The sequence below is a fragment of the Leptidea sinapis genome, chromosome 10 (genome assembly GCF_905404315.1).
Source record: "Leptidea sinapis chromosome 10, ilLepSina1.1, whole genome shotgun sequence".
Taxonomy (NCBI): domain Eukaryota; kingdom Metazoa; phylum Arthropoda; class Insecta; order Lepidoptera; family Pieridae; genus Leptidea; species Leptidea sinapis.
The window spans coordinates 510,155-532,948 of record NC_066274.1 but is presented as its reverse complement, the minus strand read 5'-3'; the positions used below and the strand labels follow the sequence as shown (position 1 = coordinate 532,948).

The following is a 22,794-nucleotide window of genomic DNA, read 5'->3' as shown; positions in this document are numbered from 1 at the left end:
TTAAGGCTGATTATTGGTGATCTCAAGCCATTTATTAACAAGTTTTATACAGTATTTAATGCTACTGAAACATTAAATCTTATGTACGTACAACAATTTGGACATTTAATTACAAAATACAAATTATTATTTTAAAAATACGTATTTAAAATATTAGTAAAATTCATATACATACAATCAATAATAAAATGTATTAACTATAAATAATGATTTTAATTTATCGAAAATATAATAATAACCAATTTAATAATTATTTAATTTAATTAATCAATCTAGCTGTTATTTATATCTTTTATTTGGTAGCTTTGCGAGCACCATATCTGTTTCGTTCAGCCTCATGTTGATAACTGACTACTGAGAGAAACCGATATAAGAAAACTCAAACGTAGTGCTTGTATACGTTAATAAGAGGGCGCGGAGGCGGATGCGGTATCCTATGATACATTGGTTAAAGAAGTTCATTTACAAAATGTTGGTACTATAATATATAAGTAAATGGTAACTGGCAAGTATGGCGCGTGCGTCGATCTTACGGCAATATCAAACGTTAGTAGTGTATGTGCTAACATTGGCTAGTTGGGTACTACGGCAGTGTCGTTTTATACTGCCAAGCAATTGACATGAAAGCACTTTTATAAGTTGATTTAATCGGCGCCGGTGCTTGTGAAATTATTAGGCTGCTGGCTAGCATGGCTAACTTAACATCTTATGTAACAGGTGATGACGTCTCAGAATTTCAAGAAGACTAACGCTGGGGAAGGCTAGGACAATACGATGTTTTTTGTTGCGCTGTCGCGCCAAAAACATCGTCTACGGGTTAACGCGATGTTCTTGACTGCATCTACTAAGTCAACTAGATCGCGTACCCCGTGACCGAAGTGAATTATAATGAATGACACTGCCGTGATGTGCAATCGTCTGCTCCAGAGACACACTGTGATGCGGCTAATGTCATGGTTTCACTAGCGGTCATGGTATATTCGCCGTAGCCCGCTAGTGAAACCCGAGCATAAGCGGCACTTTATTATACTTGAATGCGTCTATCGCTTAATATCCGTTAACGTCTTGATTCACATGTCATGATGATTGGCATCATATGATACGTCATGATTGATATCTTGAACCTTTTTGAGCTTGTCTCTCAACACAAAAGTGTTTAAAATATGTAATTTGCAAGCAGGAATTGCAATTAGATAAAGCACATTTTCTTAATGTCATGTCTTATTTTGAGTATATAAATTAGCCGTCCATCTGTAAAAATGAGAAGCAAATACGTAATAACTGTAATAAAGCCACACACGTACAAACGCCTGAGGGCTTATATGAACAAGAACGCGATGCGAATCTCGCGCCCGCGCCGCTTGTTTAACGTGAACAAGGTCGTATTTAATCGCGCATAAATCGCGCTCAGTTGGTACATACCAGTACAAACACGTGACTCAAATTGCGCGTAAAAGACCTCATTTGGACAAGCTCTAAACTTGTTTCAAAAAAGAACGAGTTAAGCTCACCCATTATGGATTCCGTAATAATTTTAAAGTATTGCTATGGTATGTATCTTTTCAAGAAAAAATTCTGTTATTAATAACAAAAGAGATTTCTTATTTTTCTATTTCCACCTATTCTTTACTTTTGCATAGTTTTAGAAGTCAGCGTCAGTATGTTAAGAAATAGCTTTCCCGGGGCATGAAAAGAATAGGGGAGTCCCAAGCCCAAGGATATCAGACTCGTTTGAAACTTCCAGGATGATACAACATGGGCAGCTTCAAAATAGTGTATACACTTTTGTAAAAGGCCAACAACGATCCTGTGATTCCTCTGGTATTGCAGGAATGTGGGGATTATCACTTAACATTAAGTGACTCTTACGATCGTTTGTCCCCCTCTTCCATAAAAAAAAGTTTTTATGTCCCCCTCTCTTAAAAATCTTTAAAATCCTCCACTTACCTCTACCTTAACTCTACCTAGCCTTTGATTTGACGCGGTAATTGGAGCGAAAGTTCGTCTTTTTTTTTCGCAAAAATATTTGGCAGCAAATTGTTTGTAGATTAGAGGGTAGAAAAAACGGATGATCTTAATATTTAGTTAATTACTTCGCTTTTAGTATTTGAATTTATAATTTTACAACTACCAAATTTATGATAATTTATTTGGAATTTCCTCGAAAGTTTGCTTACTCTATGTTACGCTGGAGAAAGTGTGATTCAACTTTTCAGGTGTATTAAGGCTCGGATTCGACTCGAGCCTATAAATTACATCCTAATAGGAATCGCTAAAGTTCTTCATTTGGTGAAGAATGTATTATTTAAGCCTTTTATATTAAAAGGGTTAATTTTGAAAATAAAAATTTAACTCTCTTTTAAAGCATGATAATCAAAATAGTTTTAACCGACTTCAAAATGAAAGAGGTTCTTAATATGTATTTCTTTTGTGTGTAATATGTGTTACCCAATACTTCTGTCAAGAGTGTACCAATTTTATGAGATATGGGTATATATCAAGACTTTGATAAATTGATTGTAATAATAGCACTCTAAGCATTGTGGGCCACACTGCGGATATGATGCCATATGTTTATGAACTAATGCCAATTTAATAATATAATCGACTGGACATGCGGTTATTTCCCGCGAATTATTTTAAAACCGTTTTGCGCGATTTTTACCGCGCTTTCATCGGACAATTCGTTTTGGAGCTACAATGCCACAGATTCACAAATCTCAACCATAAACAAACTCTGCTACATATATTTATGACTTATTGTCGAAGTGGACGATGTGAGCAGGACGTTCACCTGATGGTAATTGATACCATTCAGGATTCTTGAAAGACCCAAAAATTCTGAGCGGCACTACAACTACTCTCGTCACTTTGAGACATAGGATAAGACTCATTTGTCCAGTAATTTCACTAGCTACAGCGCCCTTCCGACCGAAACACAGTAATGCTTACACATTACTGCTTATATAATCAAGCCGGCATCCTGTGCAAAGGAGCCTCCCACTAGAGAAATATATTCCTATTACATACTCAAACTACAAATATAAATTTATGCATCCATCTAGATTGGTATTCTACAACCGTGTGAAACCATATGACAGATCCATTCTGCTAAACGCGGTTGTTTGTATATCAACAAGCTGCACGTGAGAATTAGATACTTACGGAGTGTCAGAACGGGCGGCTAACACGTGCCATGACACTCCGCCATGGAAAATCACAGAAAACAAGGACACGATGCAATGGTTCATTCAACCGGACGTTATTATTCAACGAGCGCACTCTGATGAAACTACGCAGATCTTCATTATTATTAACAAAGACCAGCGTGTCGAAATGTTCGATACGTAGTTAAACGCGCACGAGCCCTGTTTGCGTTTTTTAAAATGAAATTTGGTTTTTAAAATGATTTTGGGCACGGAAATTCTTCAACTCTAGCTTCACTGACAGCTTAAATGGAACTCTCTCTCTCTCTCCCTCATGTTTGAGGATTGTGGTCAGCATGAGTTGCATCTGGAGCGGATGATCTGCCTCCACCGGATTCTATCCAGTGCGTCTTTTACAATTCGGAGGATAAGGGGGACAGCAGTTTTAAGATCCTCGCTGACCCCAATCGACAAACTCACCTGAATGCGTTGGTGGTTCGTAGTAAATAGCCTGCTGGATGAGGTTCTGGCGACCGAGCAATGGCGGTATAAAAATACAAATGACGTCGGACATCCGATCGAAGAAAACTAACAAGGCAAAAACTTGGAGTCTAAATAACTCCAAAAAAATGTCTGATGATCTATGAACTAAATATTATAAAAATAATAAATAGGTGAGTTTGTTTTAAATAGGGGGAAGGCCAGGCAGTTAGCCTGGATATAGTGAAGGCCTTTGTCGTGTATGGCAAAAGGCGCTCCTCTCAAAACTTTCATCATTTGGGCTTCCCGAGAGATTATGCAAGTGAATGTGGGCGGCGGTGATCACTTAACACCACCAAATTAAGAAGTTTTAACTTCAAAAGTATTAATTAGCAAATCCACTTCCATACACAAACACCAATTAATCTTATAATTTCCTGTGATTTTCAAAAGAAGTATTATAATATTGAACATTTACTCGTTCAGACACTTGTGCAATCTGTATAAATATTGAACAATGAGATTTTCCCGCGGCCTTAATGATACTTATTATTTAAGTTTATTCAACAGTAGATTATGATTGCAGATTCCTTGCAATATTAAATTATACGACTAATTGCTTTTGATGATAAGATAATAATAATTGATCAATAAGATTAGCAGTGGATCTTTAAATTGGTAAACTACGGTTTTGTTGATGTAGATTTGGTATAAAATGATTAATTACAGAGCAAATTCTCAAAAAAATATTAAAATTCGGTTTAAAAGTCCAGTGCATTTAAAATTTTTAAAGTGTAAGAAAATATTTTTCAATCCTGGTATATTTGTACATACAAAGGTTATACATGTGTGCAAGAAAGAAAACCTTATGTATGAAGGATATCAGACGCTGGTCCGGGTTAAATACTAACCCCCTTATTGATAATAGTCTTCTAACTTAAAGCATTGCTAATTCTCACTCTGTCTTCTTCTACTGACCTAAGTCAGAATGAGAAAAAACACTCCTAAGCGGCTGTTTAAAGTTAGCAGACCATTATGAATAAGGGGGTTAATCAATAGATACTTATCCACCTGTGAGGCGATCTATTTAACGGGACATTTATTATAATTTCTATCCTTCTAAACTCCAAAGAGTTATAAAACATCATATAGGTACGTTTTTAGGATTAAAATCTCTTCATTTCCGGAAGACATGAGCCATCATTTTGAATGCCTTAGCTGTTATAACCTTGTCAATATAAGAATCCAAGCACTATGAAGATGTCATCCCAGGTCTAACCTCAGTCAATCTTACAGTTATTACTGCTTCACGGCAGAAAAAGACGCCGTTGTGGTACCCATGCGTCACTCGAACGGTTGACTCAGTTGGAAGAGCACTCGCACGGAACCTGAGAGGTCGAGTGGTCGAGTCCCGCATCGTTTATAAGTTTTGATTAAAAATTTAATATAATTGTCTCTGTTATGATAATCTTATTGTAGTAATGCGTAAATGTAAGTCTACCCTTAGGAAATATACCATACCTACTACCAAGTATTGACGCTGAGCTGGCGGGTGTGATGAAGGGCTGTAGTATTTAGGACAGCTGAAATTCAGGTCCGTCGACTGCACTTGAATTTAAGCTGTACTAGATACTAGTTCCGTCATTAATTTTTATATAAAAACTAGCTGACCCAGCAAACGTTGTATTGCCGATATTAAAATCGCGATACAAAAGTAACTGTTGATCGTAGATTGCTTCAAATTTTAATTAGTTGTATGTATTTTTTAATGCTGACTCATAATCACACAACTTAAAAAAAAATTTGAAAAAAAAAAAATATTTTCGTGTTGTCCGATTCTCAAACGTACCCAATATGCACTCAAAATTTCATGAGAATCGGTCAAACCGTTTCGAAGGAGTTTAACTACAAACACCGCGACATGAGAATTTTATATATAAAAATATTATACTAATACATATTTTACCTTACGAATATCGAAGTCTTGTATTAAATTTTTAATCAAAACTTATGAACGATGCGGGACTCGACCACGCGACCTCTCAGGTTCCGTGCGAGTGCTCTTCCAACTGAGTCAACCGTTCGAGTGACGCATGGGTACCACAACGGCGTCTTTTTCTGCCGTGAAGCAGTAATGCGTAAACATTATTGTGTTTCGGTCTGAAGGGCGCCGTAGCTAGTGAAATTATTGGGCAAATGAGACTTAACATCTTATGTCTCAAGGCGACGAGTCGATAATGAAGATAATATCTTTAAAAAGGCGTGTGCCACAAAAGTTGAAATCTCATCAAGTGAAAGTGTCAAGGTACCCAAAAATTTCTTCTATATTAAAGTTAAAGTCAAATAAACTTCATTCAATTGGGCTTAAACTAAGCGCTTTTGAATCGTCATTACAAATATTACTTTTAAATTACTGAATCTACCATATGTTCCGAAATGTTGAGATCGAGGGAAGAACACACAAGAATCTCAAGGGCCACTCCTGTTTTTACAATGGCTGTAATATACATAACAAATTAGTTTGGAAGGTGGTGTATGCAATATATGATGTTCAAAGTTTGAAAACGTTTTAAATATTAAATATTTCATTAAAAGTTTTAGAGCTTGAACTCATTGTTTGTGTAAGGATGATGGTCGTGATTACTGTCATAATTAGTAATCGCATCCAACAAACATAATGATTTATTAACGAATTAGTAAAAAGAAATTTGTGAAAGATAGTATTCATCGTCTTTTCATTATAATACACCCAAGATGCCGCTACGCGTAGTGGTAACGCAAAACTTACACAACACACAAACTTATGAATCCTTGCAAAGGGCTACCAAGAAGCAGCAGTGAGGAGAAATCAAACATAACAATTCTAAATGACGAGCAATTTGTATGCATACCGGTGCGACAAACGTGGCCAAAACCGCGCGGCAGCTGTGATGGTGCAACCACGTGAGTGCCTTACTAATGGGCCGGGTTCGTTCGCCGATAAAAGCGAAAGTGCTGCGTTCAGTGGGACAACGACCGGCTCCTTGCTACGACTCAGCCCCGGCTACTTCCTCAACCCGGCCCATCAGCCTCTGACGTCATTCATGACAACCGCACTCGGCAACACACGACTGCACGTTTCCTTAATTTAAACAACTCCTTTATTCAATTTCCGGAGCTTTGGCGAGCATACGCCCTGCACAGTACAATGCGGTGCCGCTCAGGAATCTTGAAAATAAACCCAAAAATCTGAGAAGCATCACAATTATTGCGCTCCACGCTAAGAGACATAAGATGTAAAGTCTCACTAGCCCAATAATTTCACTGGTAAGGCGCCCTTATAACCGAAATAAAATTATTGACTAGTTTACTGTCTATGGCATCGAAGCGGACGCATTCTTTCTCTTTGTTTAGTTATTTTCTTTACTCCGTTGTTTCTCATATTATGTGGACCCTTTGCCACGTTTTTCTGAAAAAAGTAAATAATTATTTCTCATTTCAAAGAAATTCTACTACTATTACTATATTTATCAATAGAGGGTTGTTTCAAATTCAATAAAATATGTTAAGGTTTTTAAAAGTCTATTTTTACATTGACATTCATATTTAGACATGTGATGGCGTTCGGAAATGCCCGAGTTTTATGCCTTTTAGTACAAAGAAGCTATTTGTTCTGTGAGCAAGACTTGTGTGTGCTATGTGAACGCACATGACTGACATGTGCAAAAAATTCAGATAATATAAAAAAATAGTACAATGTTCTCTATGAGTGTTATACATATATCTAAAAATAAAAGTTATTGTTTATTTGTTTGTTTGTTTGTTCGCAATGCGTTCCGAAACCAATGATCGGATCGTGGTGAATCTTTGATAGCGTATTCTGAGGACGGCCGTGACATCTCCTGGCCTACTAAAATTATACCCTTTATAAGTTTTTTTCTATACATTTATGAGATTAAATTGTATATCGCGTACAGCTTGTAGATCATAAATATACCTGCATGAAATAGAGTCAATACTCTATTTAAGAATATGGTTGGCAACCCAGACTGCATCCGTCATCCAAGCTTAAATAATTTATACCTTTAAACAGGCCAGGAATATTATTTCGCGATTTGTATGACACTGTGTTAGTGTGCGTGAATTGCTCATAATAGACGTTATTTCTAAAGTCTATTTTTTCGACGTTTTCACAACTGTCATAGTCTATCTAAACGTACAAATGATCTAAGCATCCAAGAGACAAACACAGCGGCACTAAATAACCAATCAGTACGGGTGCACCAGTGTTTTCATCAGAAAAATGAAGCTGTGGTGTGTGGTGACAAATATCCCTTTAAGATATATCTCAGGACTTAGCTGCTCATCCTGACCTATACCTCAGGGACTCCTGGGGTGAAGTCTGGGCAGAAAGTAGTCAATTAAAAGGCTAAAATTATTCCGAAATTCAACAAATAATGATTTGTTTCTGTTTCGCCCCGGATTTTTGTTCCACATTCCTGTTTCGTCCCACGTTGATTTTTATTCCTGTTTCGTCCCACTTTTAAAATGTTATTTTTGTACAGCCAGAAAAAATAATGTGAATTACAACAATATTCTAGATATATATAAGAGCAATAGTTTACCCGAGACCAAACGATGGAATGAATGGTGTTCATTAACCTATTACAGGATATTATGTTCTTGAAGATTGCGGCACAGCTGTCTTAGGTTTTCTCAAAAGTATAACGATAAAACTTGGCACAAAAATATCATAAACGGACCAAGTACATAGTAAAACTATCTTGATTCCGAAGTCCATGCATCAAGATGAAGGTGGAGAAAGCGGTAGATAAACGTTAGGATTTTAAGCCATAAACTTGCTTGTTTAGCGGGCACACGTTGTACACGTTTCTTTTTAAAAATATTGAGTTTTTAAACCAACTTATATAACAATTTGAATAAGTAAAATTTGAATTTGTTAAAAGGCTCCTGTTACCATTAATTGATTTCTGGTAGTGAATACTAACTTGTTGAGTTCATTAATAACATTTATCGTCAAAAATATGATTTTTAAAATATTTTGTATGCTGTCCATACAAAACATGTTGTAAAACACATAAATAAACTACCCGGGGCGAATAAAGAACAAAAAGTGGGGCAAAACAAAAATAAAATAATAAATTATTCATTATTCTTATTTTCGAGACGAAACAGGAATAAAATCTGGGACGAAACAAGAATTTTTTGTGTGGGGCGAAACTTTGCCGGGCGAAACAGGAACAAATCCAACTATTTCTTAACAAGTCATGGTTCTCTGTCATTAAACTTGATAAAATCATTACCACCATATTGATAAGAATGCGCCTTGGACACACCACTTGCCTGACCTACCTTGCGAGGTTTCATAAAGGTTTCATAGTATAGATAGTCTATGATGTGAATGCGGGCATTACTTTAGGGATCTGGTTCATTTTGTTTTTCTGCCCTTAATATGACCGAACTTCCTTTTTAGATAGTTTGATATCCATCCCTTTCCCTACATTTATAAAAACCCTTCTGAATTCTGTTGATCCTATATGATATAGTATACTCTCTAAATATATTTATAGTAATAGTATTAAATTTTAAATAATGTTCTATACATTATTTACCTAATGTATTTTTACTTTGAATAATAGTTTTCAGCATATTTTTAAATGTATTTATATACCTATCTACATATTTTATCTTTACCATATTGAATATCAAAATTTTCGTGTAGTACATCTAAAAACGTGATTCGTTTCTCTACCATGGAATTAATAAAAACACTTCAAAGTGGAACACTTCCAAAACGAGAAAGCGATGCAAGGAACTTCCAATATAAAATAAATAATTAAAAAAAACTTGAAGCCATCCTCCAGGATGCATGGAAATGTTTGAGTAAAAAGGAGTGGAAATTTAAAAAAAAAACTTATTTAATAAAAATAAAATATATAAATAGATGATACTCTTTTTTATTCGTCTTCTTTATTTACCCTCTCTGAAATGAGACATATTGATAGCCCTTACCGCAGGTGACCGCGGGTTGCAGCAGAGACGGAGCCTTGTCATAATATTACTGTCTGCGTGAGGTCAGCCGGCTGTCGTTAGTACCTTATATGCAAACGGGACCTTTGAATTATGATTTTTTTTAAGTGTCTGGGCCTGGTGTCGCTATACCTTCACCAAATTGGTAGCTTGTACTATACCTTCACCAAATTGGTAGCTTGTACGATTCTCAAGATAGTATACCATCCAAAGTGTCTCTTACAATGTCAGCTTGCTTTTTGATAATCTATGTGCGTCATTATCGACGCTGGATATCAATAGACTTATATTTTAATACCATATAGATAGTGCTTAAACAATAACATAGATTATGATAACCAGGTCTGACCCACATATTATTCGAGGTCTGTAAACATAATAAAAGATTATTGATGACATTATAGAAAATTCAAATAACGCCTGTGAGAAAAGTACTGTTAAACACGCACAAGTAGTTAATCAACGGACTGTTATATCAGGCGCACAAAAGAAATAGGTATAAAAAGTTCACAGTTAGAATTTTTTTGTTAAAGTAACTATTAAGATATGACAGATAAATTTAAACTTTTATTTTTAGTTCTCTATAGCAATGTCAAGCTAATGTATCAATTTAAACTTTGCAAATATTTCACGTAGGTATTCACTTTAGAAAAAACCTTAAACAGACTTTTTTGCACTGCTACAAAAAAATTGTATATTAAAGATAATAGAAATTTTATTTAATTACATACGCCTATAACTAATTTTAAATAGCGATTTTAAACATGACAACAATTGGTTGTGATTGAATATACCTATGATATGGTATATGTACACAATACACATACTTTCAGCTACATTGTACAGATGATGGAAGAAAATAAGTATAATTATATAAATATAAAGTGATAAATTTGAATAAAACGAAGTTGGAGCATTCTAGTGTTAAGTAGCGCGGTGCTGTGAAATTGTGATGCGAAACGGTGGACACTAGACAATATAGATAGCAAAGTTTGACGCGGACGAAATCGTTAATTATAATACGTCGGTGTTGGATTGCATCTAGGAGCATGCGCAAACAAACTGTTCTAGCATTTGGCGATGTCAGATGTGGCAAGTGAAGAGGAACGGTAGAGTCGGCGTCGCCAAGCGGCCTACGTACCGCACCGCTCTCCTCCCTTCCTTACCCGCAGTCGTCCTGACGCGCCGGTTCTGCGCGCTACACGATAACCGCATCATGGTGAGTCATTACTCAATGTGAAACAATTCAACTGTGACAACTCTTAGTGCTATTTCAAACAAAATAAACTAGTTCATACTTTATACTGTACTATACTCGCAAATCTTCTACACACAGTGCCATATAAAACGTGATATTATCACTTACAATTACCTATGTCAACAGAATGTTATCCAAATATTTTTAAGTGCTTGCTATTTAATGTGATTATAATCTAATCTTACGTCAGTCATTTTTCACAATGCAACATACACCAATGCGTCATTTACAGGTAATGGATAACCGGATGAATGAGACCAACAAGAATGACCAGAATTCCATATTCATAACAAATTTTCAGCATGGTGAAACAGTAAATTATTCACTGATTCTTCTAAAAGGAAATATCACTTTTGGTGTATGTAACAACTACGATAAACTGCGATGTATCGTGATATATAACGGAGTCAAAAGGGAATCCTTTTGGGATATTTACAATAGAGAATTCAAAATTATTCTTGAACTGAAACTGGGAGAAAATATGATTGATTTGGAATACGCAGGAGTACATAAAAATCTATTTACGCTATTTTATGAACCCAGAAAGACAAATTTAAGGGTCACACCGGTATATATAGTTTGCCAAGGCCATGATGGTTGTTTCCAAAGTCCAGTTGAAGTGGAAAATTCCATTAAAAGTGCATGTTCTCGTATTGCTATTGGTTCCAAACTAATACAATGTGTTACGGCAGAAAAGCTTTACGAAAGCGGTGTTGGTCGAAAAACGTTTCAGCTTGAACATGAAGTCGATCATAAGAACTCGGAATGCATAGTTTTTAGTAGTTCATTGAATGTAAACAAGGCCCGGAAAATGAAACAAGAAGAGTTATGGACTCACTTTGGTAGAGAATTAATGCTATCTGACTTGGGAAGCTCTGAGAGAAAATTTTTGGCTTTCATATCTTGTACAAGATTTAAAGGCACTGATATTGATAAACCTATGACTCATGATGAAATTTTATCATATACAGAAGCATATGCTGCACTAGGTGGAGGTGGATTGGCTTTGTTCGGAACAGCTTGCTTGTATACGTGGCCTAAGTCAACTTCTGACATTATTGATGCATTTTTGGAATGCAGTCCTGTAAATACACGGAGATTTATGGATGATAGTGGCTACCGTGGCACTTTAGGCGGATGTTTTGCGACTACTTTGGGATCTGTTCTTCATGAACTGGGCCATACATTTGACCTTGGACATACCAAAGATGGTATAATGGGCAGGGGGTTTGACAACATAGACCGCATTTTTTTGGTGGGGAATAAAAGATCAGCCCTCATCAAAGATAGCATGAACAATTTCAACGGCAAACCGGTACAACATTCAACTGTTTTATTACAGCGGAATATAAATGTTACAATGAATGTAGCAGAACCTTTGCGAGTTTTAGGTCCAAGGAGCAAGACCACACTTGGAAATTTCGCTTCAATGTCAAAATCAGATATTGTTCGAAGAAGTCCCAATGTCACACCAATCACTCGACCTTCTAGCGTGTACTCCTCAATTACGAATAGAATATCAGATACCAAACGAAATATGAATCGTAACGGTAATGATTCTATTTATTGGACAAGAAACTGTGCAATTCTATTGTCATATCACCGTTGGTTTAACAATGAGTTCGGGCGAGAGAGACAAGCAATAACGCGATACTTGAAGTTTGACAAAAACAAGATGATGATCATATCGACAGCAGGAATAAGAATAGTCGAAGTTAGGGATGAGTCAAATGGAATGGTTCTTGACTCCTATGAGTTTACAAATGTGTTACCCGAAAAGCGATTCTTATTGCCTTTCAGCTTTTCACATAAGACAAAAATGTTAACTGTTGTCGTTGAAGATGATTTAGGAAATGTGCTAAAGCAAACGTTTACCTACTAAATAGACTAGCCTACCTAGTCTAGCTTTTCTGCATTTAAGTTGAATCTAAACTAAGTGGTGTCGGAATTACGAAGTTTAAAATTTTCTGAGAACCCAATATTTTAAATAAGAATATAATACTGCGCTCCGGCTACCTATCTGTACGAATTTATCTTACAATACCTATTCAATGTACGACGCCTAAAGCCTACAGCTGCAGAATTTTTGTGCTTTTCAGCCTGTTAAAGCTTAGGAAGGCATGTGAAATATTTATAATTATCATGTCCTTTTACTGTCCAATCCAGAAAGATAAAATACAAATTTACGACAAAAAGATATTAATTTACCCAAGACTGAATATTTTAATATAGATAAGCCTAAAGATATTAATGTATCGGATAAGTAAAGCAAAATAGAGGCTAAGTAATCTTATCATAACTAGTTGGAATGTGAATTGTCGGTAGGAAATCAACACTGGCTGAAAGCCATGTTAGTTTTCAAACACACAAAAGCTAAGCAGTAAAAAATTTGCTTTATACTTAGATAACAGGTTTGTTTTTGAACGCTACTAGGTACCTACTTAAGTAAGTAGGTGCCGATTTTTTGTAAACAGTAGGTATAGACTATATATAGCACAGAGTACTTTTACTTACTTGAAAAGTATATAGACACCAATGGGGCATTGAGAGAATAATCTCTATATTTTTCTTTCTTTTATATTATATCAGCAGTCAAATTCCTATTATCAATATAGTTGTTTAAAATAGTGTATATTATAATTTATAAACCACTTTTACCTACCTTTAATCACTCAAATTGGGTATGATCTTCCAACATTCAAAATTCAAGTTTCCTAATAGGTACCTATAAAGAATTTGTCAGGCGATATTTAATTACTTACTTTTGATTTACATTTTACATCAGTCGCCTAACTAAATTCAAAACTGGCTGAATTAACATAAATATATACCTACATACCTATCTGAAATATTTTGCACGTCATTTAGTTGTTACTTACTAAGGGCCGGTTATAATTACGTATCTCTAGTTACGGATACATTGCCGTTTAATGACAAGATCTTATCTATCCATAGTTATGTCCAATAAAGATACACCTACCTAGTCCAATGCTATAAGTCGACAGGTTATTGAAATGTAAGTAAGCGTAGAGGATAGATTTGCCTACCTCTTGTAAGTTAAACTAAGGATAGATAGGTTATTGAAAATGGCCGTTAATTGTTTTTGTTTTACCTACATCAGCTGCTGCTGGCATTTATATATAGTCTGTATTCTATATTATAGTTCTGAATATGACTATTGAAATTTAAAGTATTGAGTTTGAGACTTGAGTAATGAGTATAGAGATAAGAGAACAGATAATTAAGCTAGAAGCTAAATGATTGTCATTCAGAATTTTAAATTAAGAATTATTATTTTGGAAACATAAGATTACAATTTTTTTTATTTAGTACTTATTGAATATATTACAATGTCTGAACTGTCTTCGCGGATGGATGAAGAAGTGACTGAAAAAGGAGCATGTAGGCTAATCGTTTATCTTATCACTAAAAGAGCATGGAAGTCTTGTTTTACTTGACCAATTTTATTGGCAGAACACAGTATGTATGATACAAAAAATTGTGCACTGGATCAAATCCATCATTTTCCATCTGTTGAAAATGGCCGAATCAACTTGAGCGATTTCCTTAAAGCAGCCAATGGACTTTTATCTATTATTGGTATGTATATCTTAATAATTTAGTGCATGAGCTATACTAAGTAGTTTTAAGTTTAAAATGCTGTACAAATTTAATCAATTCAAGCAACATAGGCTTTCTGGTCGTATATAAAAAGCAAGCCTTCTAGTTTTAAATATATTTGTGGTGTTTGTAATCTTTTTGTAATGACATTCTTTATTTTCTTATAGTTTTCTTGCATAGATAGAATGAGATCTCTAAATAAAATCTAACATTACGATTGCCCACTGCAGCATACTTATTATGTTCAACTCTTGACTATGCAGTATGCTACAAACATTTCAGGCATTGAAAGAAACCTGACACAATACTATTCCTACTAGAATGTATCGTCAAAGACATATTCTCACACTTTTTCTATTGAATATTGCCAGTAACATTTCTAGCACAGTCATGGTAAAATGGTAAATGTATTCACGGTCTACCATCAACTGTTACATTACATGCAATATTACTTACTTACTACTACTCTCTTAAATACATATGAATTCCGAGAATCGAAAATTGGTGGTGGGCTGGGATCTAACTAAATGAGAGGCAATGGTAGCTTTGTGCCCCACCAAGACTGGGTTTTAATATAGTGTCGTATGGTGTAGTAGGCAGACTAATTTACAAAGCAGTTTTAACACTAAAAATATTAAAGTTGAATACATTACTTTTTTTAGAGAGCTTTGGAAAAATATTTACTCCAGTAAAAAATGACATGCAAGGAAACATTGAAGTGAGTCCTAAAAATGGGGATGTGTTTAAGTACTGTACTATCCTAACAACATTGCTTTGCTTACTGTGCATGTTGAGCTTTGAAAAAGAAGATTTCTTGATTGCATTTCGTATCTTAGTCATACCATATGAATTTTTTTCTGTTTTTAATTAAAATAATCTTCATGTTACTACCTATACATATTAAGTGTTTACATTTCATATTTTACCTACCAGTATGTGTTGTCCCTGTGAATGCCAGTCTTACTTTACTATCTCTGCTCTTACCCTCTTGAACGAGCAATTGTGCTTGCCCATTTATCTTCTTAGTCCAGAAAACTTGAAGCATGGTTTTATTATGCAGGCTTTTTATTGAAAAGCTTATGAAGCGTGTTGGCTAGCAGGCTGTGACATATACAGCAAATTAATAAAACACACATTAAATTTACATAAGTAAATTATAGTCTTCTTATCTTATTAATAACCACTATGGACTCCTTATGGGTCATGTGTCGCTAACAACAGTGGGTTATCATACTACAGTTGAATCTCTAAGTTAAATTTCACTGCAGACTTAACAAATTGTATTATTGAGCTTTTGATTAATTAATAGATTGGACTTGAGTAGCTTTTGAAACACAATATAATGGACTTACAGAAATTTAGATTGAATTCTCCTTAATTTAGTTAGAGTAGTGAACTAATAGAAATCACCAAACACATAGTTAATTTATATTGTTTTTATTATTGTGGGTTATTAATACTAATTAACATTTTTGTTTTTCAGAAAATACAAAGCATCTTGGATTATAACAATGACTCCTGTCTAATAGAGCTTTTGGTGATGGAAAAGCTTAGAGGCAAATCAGTTGCAGTTGATGCTACGCTGTGGCTTAATAGGTATCTAATAAATTTCTTATAGTACTAATATTAACACATTAAGTGCTCTTTACTTGGAGAGTGAGAGTGTCCCGTTCATTTTGTAGTAGTCAGAAAATTGCCGGCGTTTGAGATGAGTCAATGTTGCTTTGTGCGGAAACTCTGGCAATATAGTCAACTTATGATAATGAGTGTACATTTATCCATATTTTCAAACATTCATATGTACCAAAAAATGTAATCAAAATTCGCTTTAAGTAGCTATTATTTTTATTTATTTTGTTGGCAGTGAATGTGTTAATAAAGTGTATACATATATATTCACACCAAAATGTTCACAGTGTAAACTGTTGGTGAACGATTATTTTAAAAGAGCGGGCAAGAGGCTCACATGATAGGAAGTGGTCAGGCAACAGCACATGGACATCTATAACCATGAGTTGAGTGATGTGTTTTAAGGGTCTCTTAGTTATACCAGTTCAGTAAAATTGCAGCAGGTAATTGCAAGATGTTTTAGGAGACTGAACATAGTGGAGTGAAATATTGGATTTTTAACTCGACAATCCACAAGTGTAAGGCCCATAGAGTGCAAATTTCACATTTAAACGGGATTTGTTCTTACAGCATCTGTAATTAAATTATAGGGGCCACAGCATTGCATTTTTAACTAAACTCCATCTACAATTATTGTAAGGCCCATTGTGTGCAAATTACATGTTAGTTATTGGTTAGTAGTGAGTCTTTCCAGCACTTATAAGTTTTTTGTTGATTTGACGACCCCTATAGTCCAGTGGTTACTGACCTAGAGGTCCCAGGTTCGAATACCAGTAGGTACAATCATTTATATGATGAATATGAATGTTTGTTTCCGAGTCATGGATGTTTATATGTATTTATGTATGTTTCAGTAAGTATATTGCATTAAATATATTGTTGTCTTGTACCCATAGTTACAGGCTATGCCTAGTTTGGGGCAAGATAATTTGTGTAAGAGTGTAAAAAAAAATGAGTTAAATTGAAATATGATCACAGCATCAATATAAATTGATGGGAGGGAAGGCAGAGCACCAATCAATCAAGTATAAGCCCTATGATTGTGAGTTGGCTTTGATTTTATAATCGATGGCACTTAAGCCACTAGTTTTATAATAATTATCATGCAGTTTTGGAGCCACTATAAATAATTCCTTGCACATGGGCAAGGATTTCGGATGTCTGGCTGAAATGATGAATAAGTCATTATCATTGTTACCATGCCATTAAAACTGTAGTCTGCTTTAACTAATTTTTTTCAAAGAAAATTGTATACCACCTATCTTTTGACTGGTATCATTATAACCAGACATATAAGGAGGATTGTTGAAATTATAGTTATTTTTATTAATTGAATTGCAGAGCACTACTGTTTTTTGAACTAGTATTCCAAGAGATTTTGAATGAAACAAAATTGAAAAACAATGATATAAACATGAAAAGGATCTTTAATAGTGCATATAAAGGATCTGTGAAACAGTATCACAGCTGGACTATTCAGCAACTATTTAGTGTGAGTACTTCATTTTATGACAACTTTTTATGTATTGTACATGCATATAGTTTTATATATTTGATAGTGGAGTTCACAGATTTCTATATAATTATTTTTTTTATATAAGGAGGACAAACGAGCCTACCACCTGGTGTTAAGTGATCACCATCCCGGAAACACCGCACAAGGAAGCTCATTCCACAGCTTTGTAATATGTGAAAGAAAGTTCCTTGACAACCAAACTGTGGAGGACCGCCATACATACATATGGTGGGGATGATATCCTCACTAATGGCGTGTCGTGCGAAAGTGGGATTCGGCGGCTGGGATCAGGTGAAACAGCTCTCGGAACACTACCCATGATAAATGTGGTAGAAGACACACAATGAAACGAGTTCTTTATGCACCGCCAAGTGATCCAGCCGTTCACAGAGCACTGGGTACCCGACAATTCGAGCTGCTCTGCGTTGGACGTGGTCAAATGGATCGAGCTGATACTGAGGTGCGCTAGACAAGAGATAACAGCAATACTTCATGTGTGGCCTGACCTGCGCTTTGTTGAGCGCTAGAATGTGGGTCGGCTTGAAGTGGTGCCGTGCTCTATTAATGACGCCCCGCTTCTTCGAAGCCAATTTGGCTTTGCACTCCAGATGGCCACGGATTCGGCAATCGCTCGAGACCCAGTATTCCGATACTAGGCGAGGCTTTAAGGGAAGTGTTGTCGTATAGCGGTGATAAGACAAATGGGGTTTTTTTAGTGGTAAACGCGCAAACTTGAGTCTTCTGCGGGTTTAATTGGACAAGGTTCAATTTAACCCCTTCCTCGACCTTCTCAAGAGAGGACTCGATTAAAAACACAAGTTTCTCCGGCACTGGTCGATGATTTCCCGAGAGAGACCTGTATGGCCCGTGTACAGTATCACCAGTAGTATATAATATTTTTGAGGCCTGGGAGGAATAACCGAATCACACATCTGTGATTTATCTAAGGCTTTTGATTCTGTTCAACATTCAACACTGGTCAGGATGCTATGTCACTATGGTAAAAGAGGATCTGCGCTTGATCTTCTGATCTCATATTTAAATAATTTAATTCAGAGGTTCGATGTGAATGGCAGGAGATCAACTGGGCCTCCTCTCAGTATGGGTTCAATAAGTGATTTTGAATAACACTGGATGTACACCACACATCTAAGTGTTCTAGATGCGAGTATCTTACCTTTTTGTTGACCTAACATGGATCCAGTTGACTCCTTTTGTATATAGGTTTTGTTATTTGTGCCCAGTACCAATATTAGTAGGAGTTAGTTCCAGTAAAACCAATGAGTAGTGTGTTTGTGGCATAAAAATCTTAATGAGAAGGTATTACAAATGTTATAAAAACTATATTAATTACATTGCTAGGTACTCTTGCTGGCGTTAAGGCTGCATAATGCCGAATTCCACCATCGGACATTACGTGCAAAGTACCATCCGCATCACGTAGACGTCTGGCATTCCACAACCGCGCGTTTTGTTCGAATTTTCTTGCCTCGCACAGCCACTTTGTGGAATCAACTACCGGCAGCGGTCTTCCCGAACAGATACGACTAAGGGACCTTCAAGAAAAAAGCATACTCCCACCTTAAAGGCCGGCAACGCATTTCTTGACACACCTGTTGTTGCGGATGTCCATGGGCGGTTGCCTCACCTCTACCCATCCCTTTAGCCTCTTGCCCGTTTGCCCCCTCTCATATATAAAAAAAAAATATTAAGAAACTTATTAGGCAACATGTTTAAGTCGGCTTTGTTATTTCTATTTTCTTTTAACTTAGTTTTATATGACATATCACAGAGTAGGGATGGACGTTCATAGGCACATAAGTGAATTTGCCAGAAACTGTCATAACAATAATGTTAACAACAGGAACAGACATAAACTTATAGTACCTACTATTCGGCTAAGTCGAGTTAGTAAGTCTTTTGTGGGGCGATGTATATGCTTTTACAACAAGATCCCAGACTATGTTCAAAACAAAAGTATTACGTTATTCAAAAGAATTGTTAATAAACGTTTGTGTGGTAAAGCTTACTATAACATAAATGACTTTCTTAATGATACCACAGATTGGGAAAGGAGCGACTGCCCTCAGGCTATTAAATAATAAGTTTAATTGTACAATATTACTTTGTAAACATTTTTTGTTGATAAAAAAAAAGCTCGCTGTGTTTGTTGCGCCCGTTCTTCTCAGGTCTGAGGCATTCATTTTGGAATGGGTGGTAGTTTTTGACTTTCAATAAGTGATGTCACATCCTTTTTTGAATAAAAATTTAATTTGAATTTGATACTTAAGTCTTAAGTTGTAGTAAATTTATACTAGTCCTAATAAAAAAATAGAGTAACATTAATTCTTTTTTTTTTCAGGTAATATGTAAATTGTCACCATCATATACACAGATCTTGAAGTCATTTGGATCTGAAAACGATTTGGAAGCATTTGAAGCTCATCTGTCGAAGTTTAACTCAACATTACATCAAGTGAGATCTAAGATTGATGAATTCTTTGTCGACAATAATTCGATGTGATTTATCGACAATTTCGATTTTAAATCAATAACTAACTATGTAGTTATTGAATGTCATCAATTTCTTTTTCTATACTGTAGTTTACATCAGTGTTATAAGAAAATTTATTGAAGTAGGCGTTACTTTGCGGTAATCCATAATTATCCAAATGTTTTCAGTTTTCTTAAGTGTTAATTCCATCAATATTTGCATTTTAAACAACTCGACACGTGTTTCGCCTCTACACGAGGCATCCTCAGGACATGTTGACTCGCCAAAATCTGGCATGAGACAGTGTTATAACTTAAATACTTAACTTATTAACATTATGGATATAAATGGTTTTATTTAACTAAACACATCTGAGATGTATTATAAAAATTTTAATATGGCTGATAACATCCTATATTAATGTATTTGGTGCTGTAAAAAAATGGTATTATAACTGCTACGACAATGGAAATTATATAATAAAAATATTTTTAGATAATAATTTCATGTAAAACTTTTATTAGCTATCAAAGGGCTACCCTATACCCTATTTTCGTTGAAATAACGCCTTGTTGATATTCGTATTAAAAACAAAATTATATAAACAAAAGCAATATTTTAAATTTATCCGGATTCTATTTTTGTAACAAAAATAATTGTACCTAGACTTGTAGAGATCATTTATTAGCAATAAGTATTTATTGTTCTATAAGTCAACTAATTAATATAATGACACAAAATATTTTGTCTAACTTAGATATTTTATAATTTTTATTTGGTTTTAATCTTCAATTTTGCCCTCTTGAAAATAGTCCAAATTAGAAAACCTCTAGGATAATATAATTATCCATACAACATATAGAGAGAGTAAGTGCTGAAATGAATGTGGAAAACCAATAAATATTACTTTTATTGCCTATTGTGCTGATGCGGTATTTATTTAATGTATGTTTGTGATAAAATATTAGGGGCATATTGCTATATTTCCCTAAACTCTATAATAATATAGATATCCATACATAGAGAGAGAGGAGTAGTTAAATTAATGTGGAGAGTATTACTGTAGCCAAAAAATGTTACTTTTAATGATAATTATATTGATGCGGTACTTATTTAAAGCTCTGTTCAAACTGAGGCTACTATTGCGCGGGACGGGAGTCGCTCGCGCCGATTGTGTCAGCTTACTTGTATGGACAACAGACGCCTTATAGTGACGTTTTCAGAAGACTGTAGTGCCATCTGTTAGTTGGCCCGAAAATGAAAGCCTTGTCAGCTGTCACTCGCTTTGAAACCTTTCAACTTTTCTTTATTTGTGTCACAGCCCACTGGTCATAAAATGGCGGTTACTTCTAGCGTTTGCGCATGTATGTAGCTCTCGTGTTCCATTTTGCATATTTACACTACTAAATCTATCCTTTATGTTCTATGTTGTGACAAAATTAAATAACTAACTCTACGCGCAATTTCAGCATGATAAAAAATTGCTATACCTACATTAAAAAGTAGAGTTAGTAATTTAATTGCGTCACAACAAAATGAATTTTATAATTTCGAGCTTATATATAGTTATTTTCGGGGCCAATCTCCAGATGGCGCTAGTTTTCAAATAGACAGCTCATAATGCATAGAGAGGGCTCTCTTTTCCCTATATATTATTATACTCTTTGATGGACATGTTCAAAGTTGAAGCGGAACAAGAGCGGGACGCCCGGCGGGATTGTTTGATCTCACAATGCATAATGTTTCTCCACTGAAGAACGAAAAATGACACGCGGGAAGTCGCGTCAGTTTGAGAGACTCAGCGAGCGAGCGAATTGCTCTAAATCGCATCCCGCGCGTTATTTGCCTCACTTTGAACAGAGCTTTATATTTGTGACAAAATATTAGGGGTATAGGTACTTGGTAGGTATATCTCCCCATACTCATAATTGCCTATTATACATATTAGTGTGGTATTTATTCATTGTATATTTTAACTAACTTAACACGCCATCGGCTCATTGCACACAAAAACTCATTATCAAACAAAAATATTTAAAATCATAAAAGTATTATTCAATTTAAGTGTTTACAAGAAAATCACCCCAAAGGTTTTTTAAGAAAAACAAATTCCGTACGTAACTTTGCCGTTATTTTTACACAGGCTTTTCCAGGCAAAAGTTAAAATTAAAAATATCATTCTTATAATTTTTGTTTTTGTCACATAAATAGTACCTACTATGTTAGTACATAGCGCATATTTATACAACATTACAATTACAAAGCCCATAGACCAGAAACTATCTGTGATCAAAATGAGAAGCAATCTGTTAGCAGACGGCCGCAGCAAGCTTGAAAGTAGGCTCGCGAGACGATTAGTCACTATTCCTCATTTACTATTGCTACTTTGCTCGAGAACGAACATTGTGAAGGTAGAACGAAAATTAGCCCAATAAAGCGAGGTGCTCTTGAAATGTTTAAAACTGCAAGTTTGATAGGGAGGTACTACTATTGTAGGTCGTATTGCAGTATCATTAATTTCTACTTCTGTATGGATAATTATATGTGAGTAGGTATTTACGGAGCAATTTCTTTAACAATAATATGAATAAAATGCTTTAATAATAAATTATTCAATTAA

General features: G+C 35.2%; 2 protein-coding genes across 2 annotated transcripts; both read left to right on the top strand.

Moving 5' to 3' along the window:
- Positions 1-10,765: 10,765 nt before the first annotated feature.
- On the top strand, positions 10,766-14,514 carry LOC126966502 (uncharacterized). The gene is made up of 2 exons (XM_050810606.1): positions 10,766-10,875; positions 11,147-14,514. The coding sequence occupies exons 1-2, from the start codon at positions 10,873-10,875 to the stop codon at positions 12,794-12,796; spliced, it is 1,653 nt and encodes a 550-aa protein (XP_050666563.1). The 5' UTR covers positions 10,766-10,872; the 3' UTR covers positions 12,797-14,514.
- LOC126966549 (glycolipid transfer protein) lies at positions 12,838-22,794 on the top strand. Its single transcript, XM_050810684.1, has 5 exons — positions 12,838-14,514; positions 15,198-15,253; positions 16,019-16,131; positions 17,506-17,656; positions 20,043-22,794. Exons 1-5 carry the CDS (start codon positions 14,397-14,399, stop codon positions 20,202-20,204), a joined length of 600 nt encoding a protein of 199 aa, XP_050666641.1. The 5' UTR covers positions 12,838-14,396; the 3' UTR covers positions 20,205-22,794.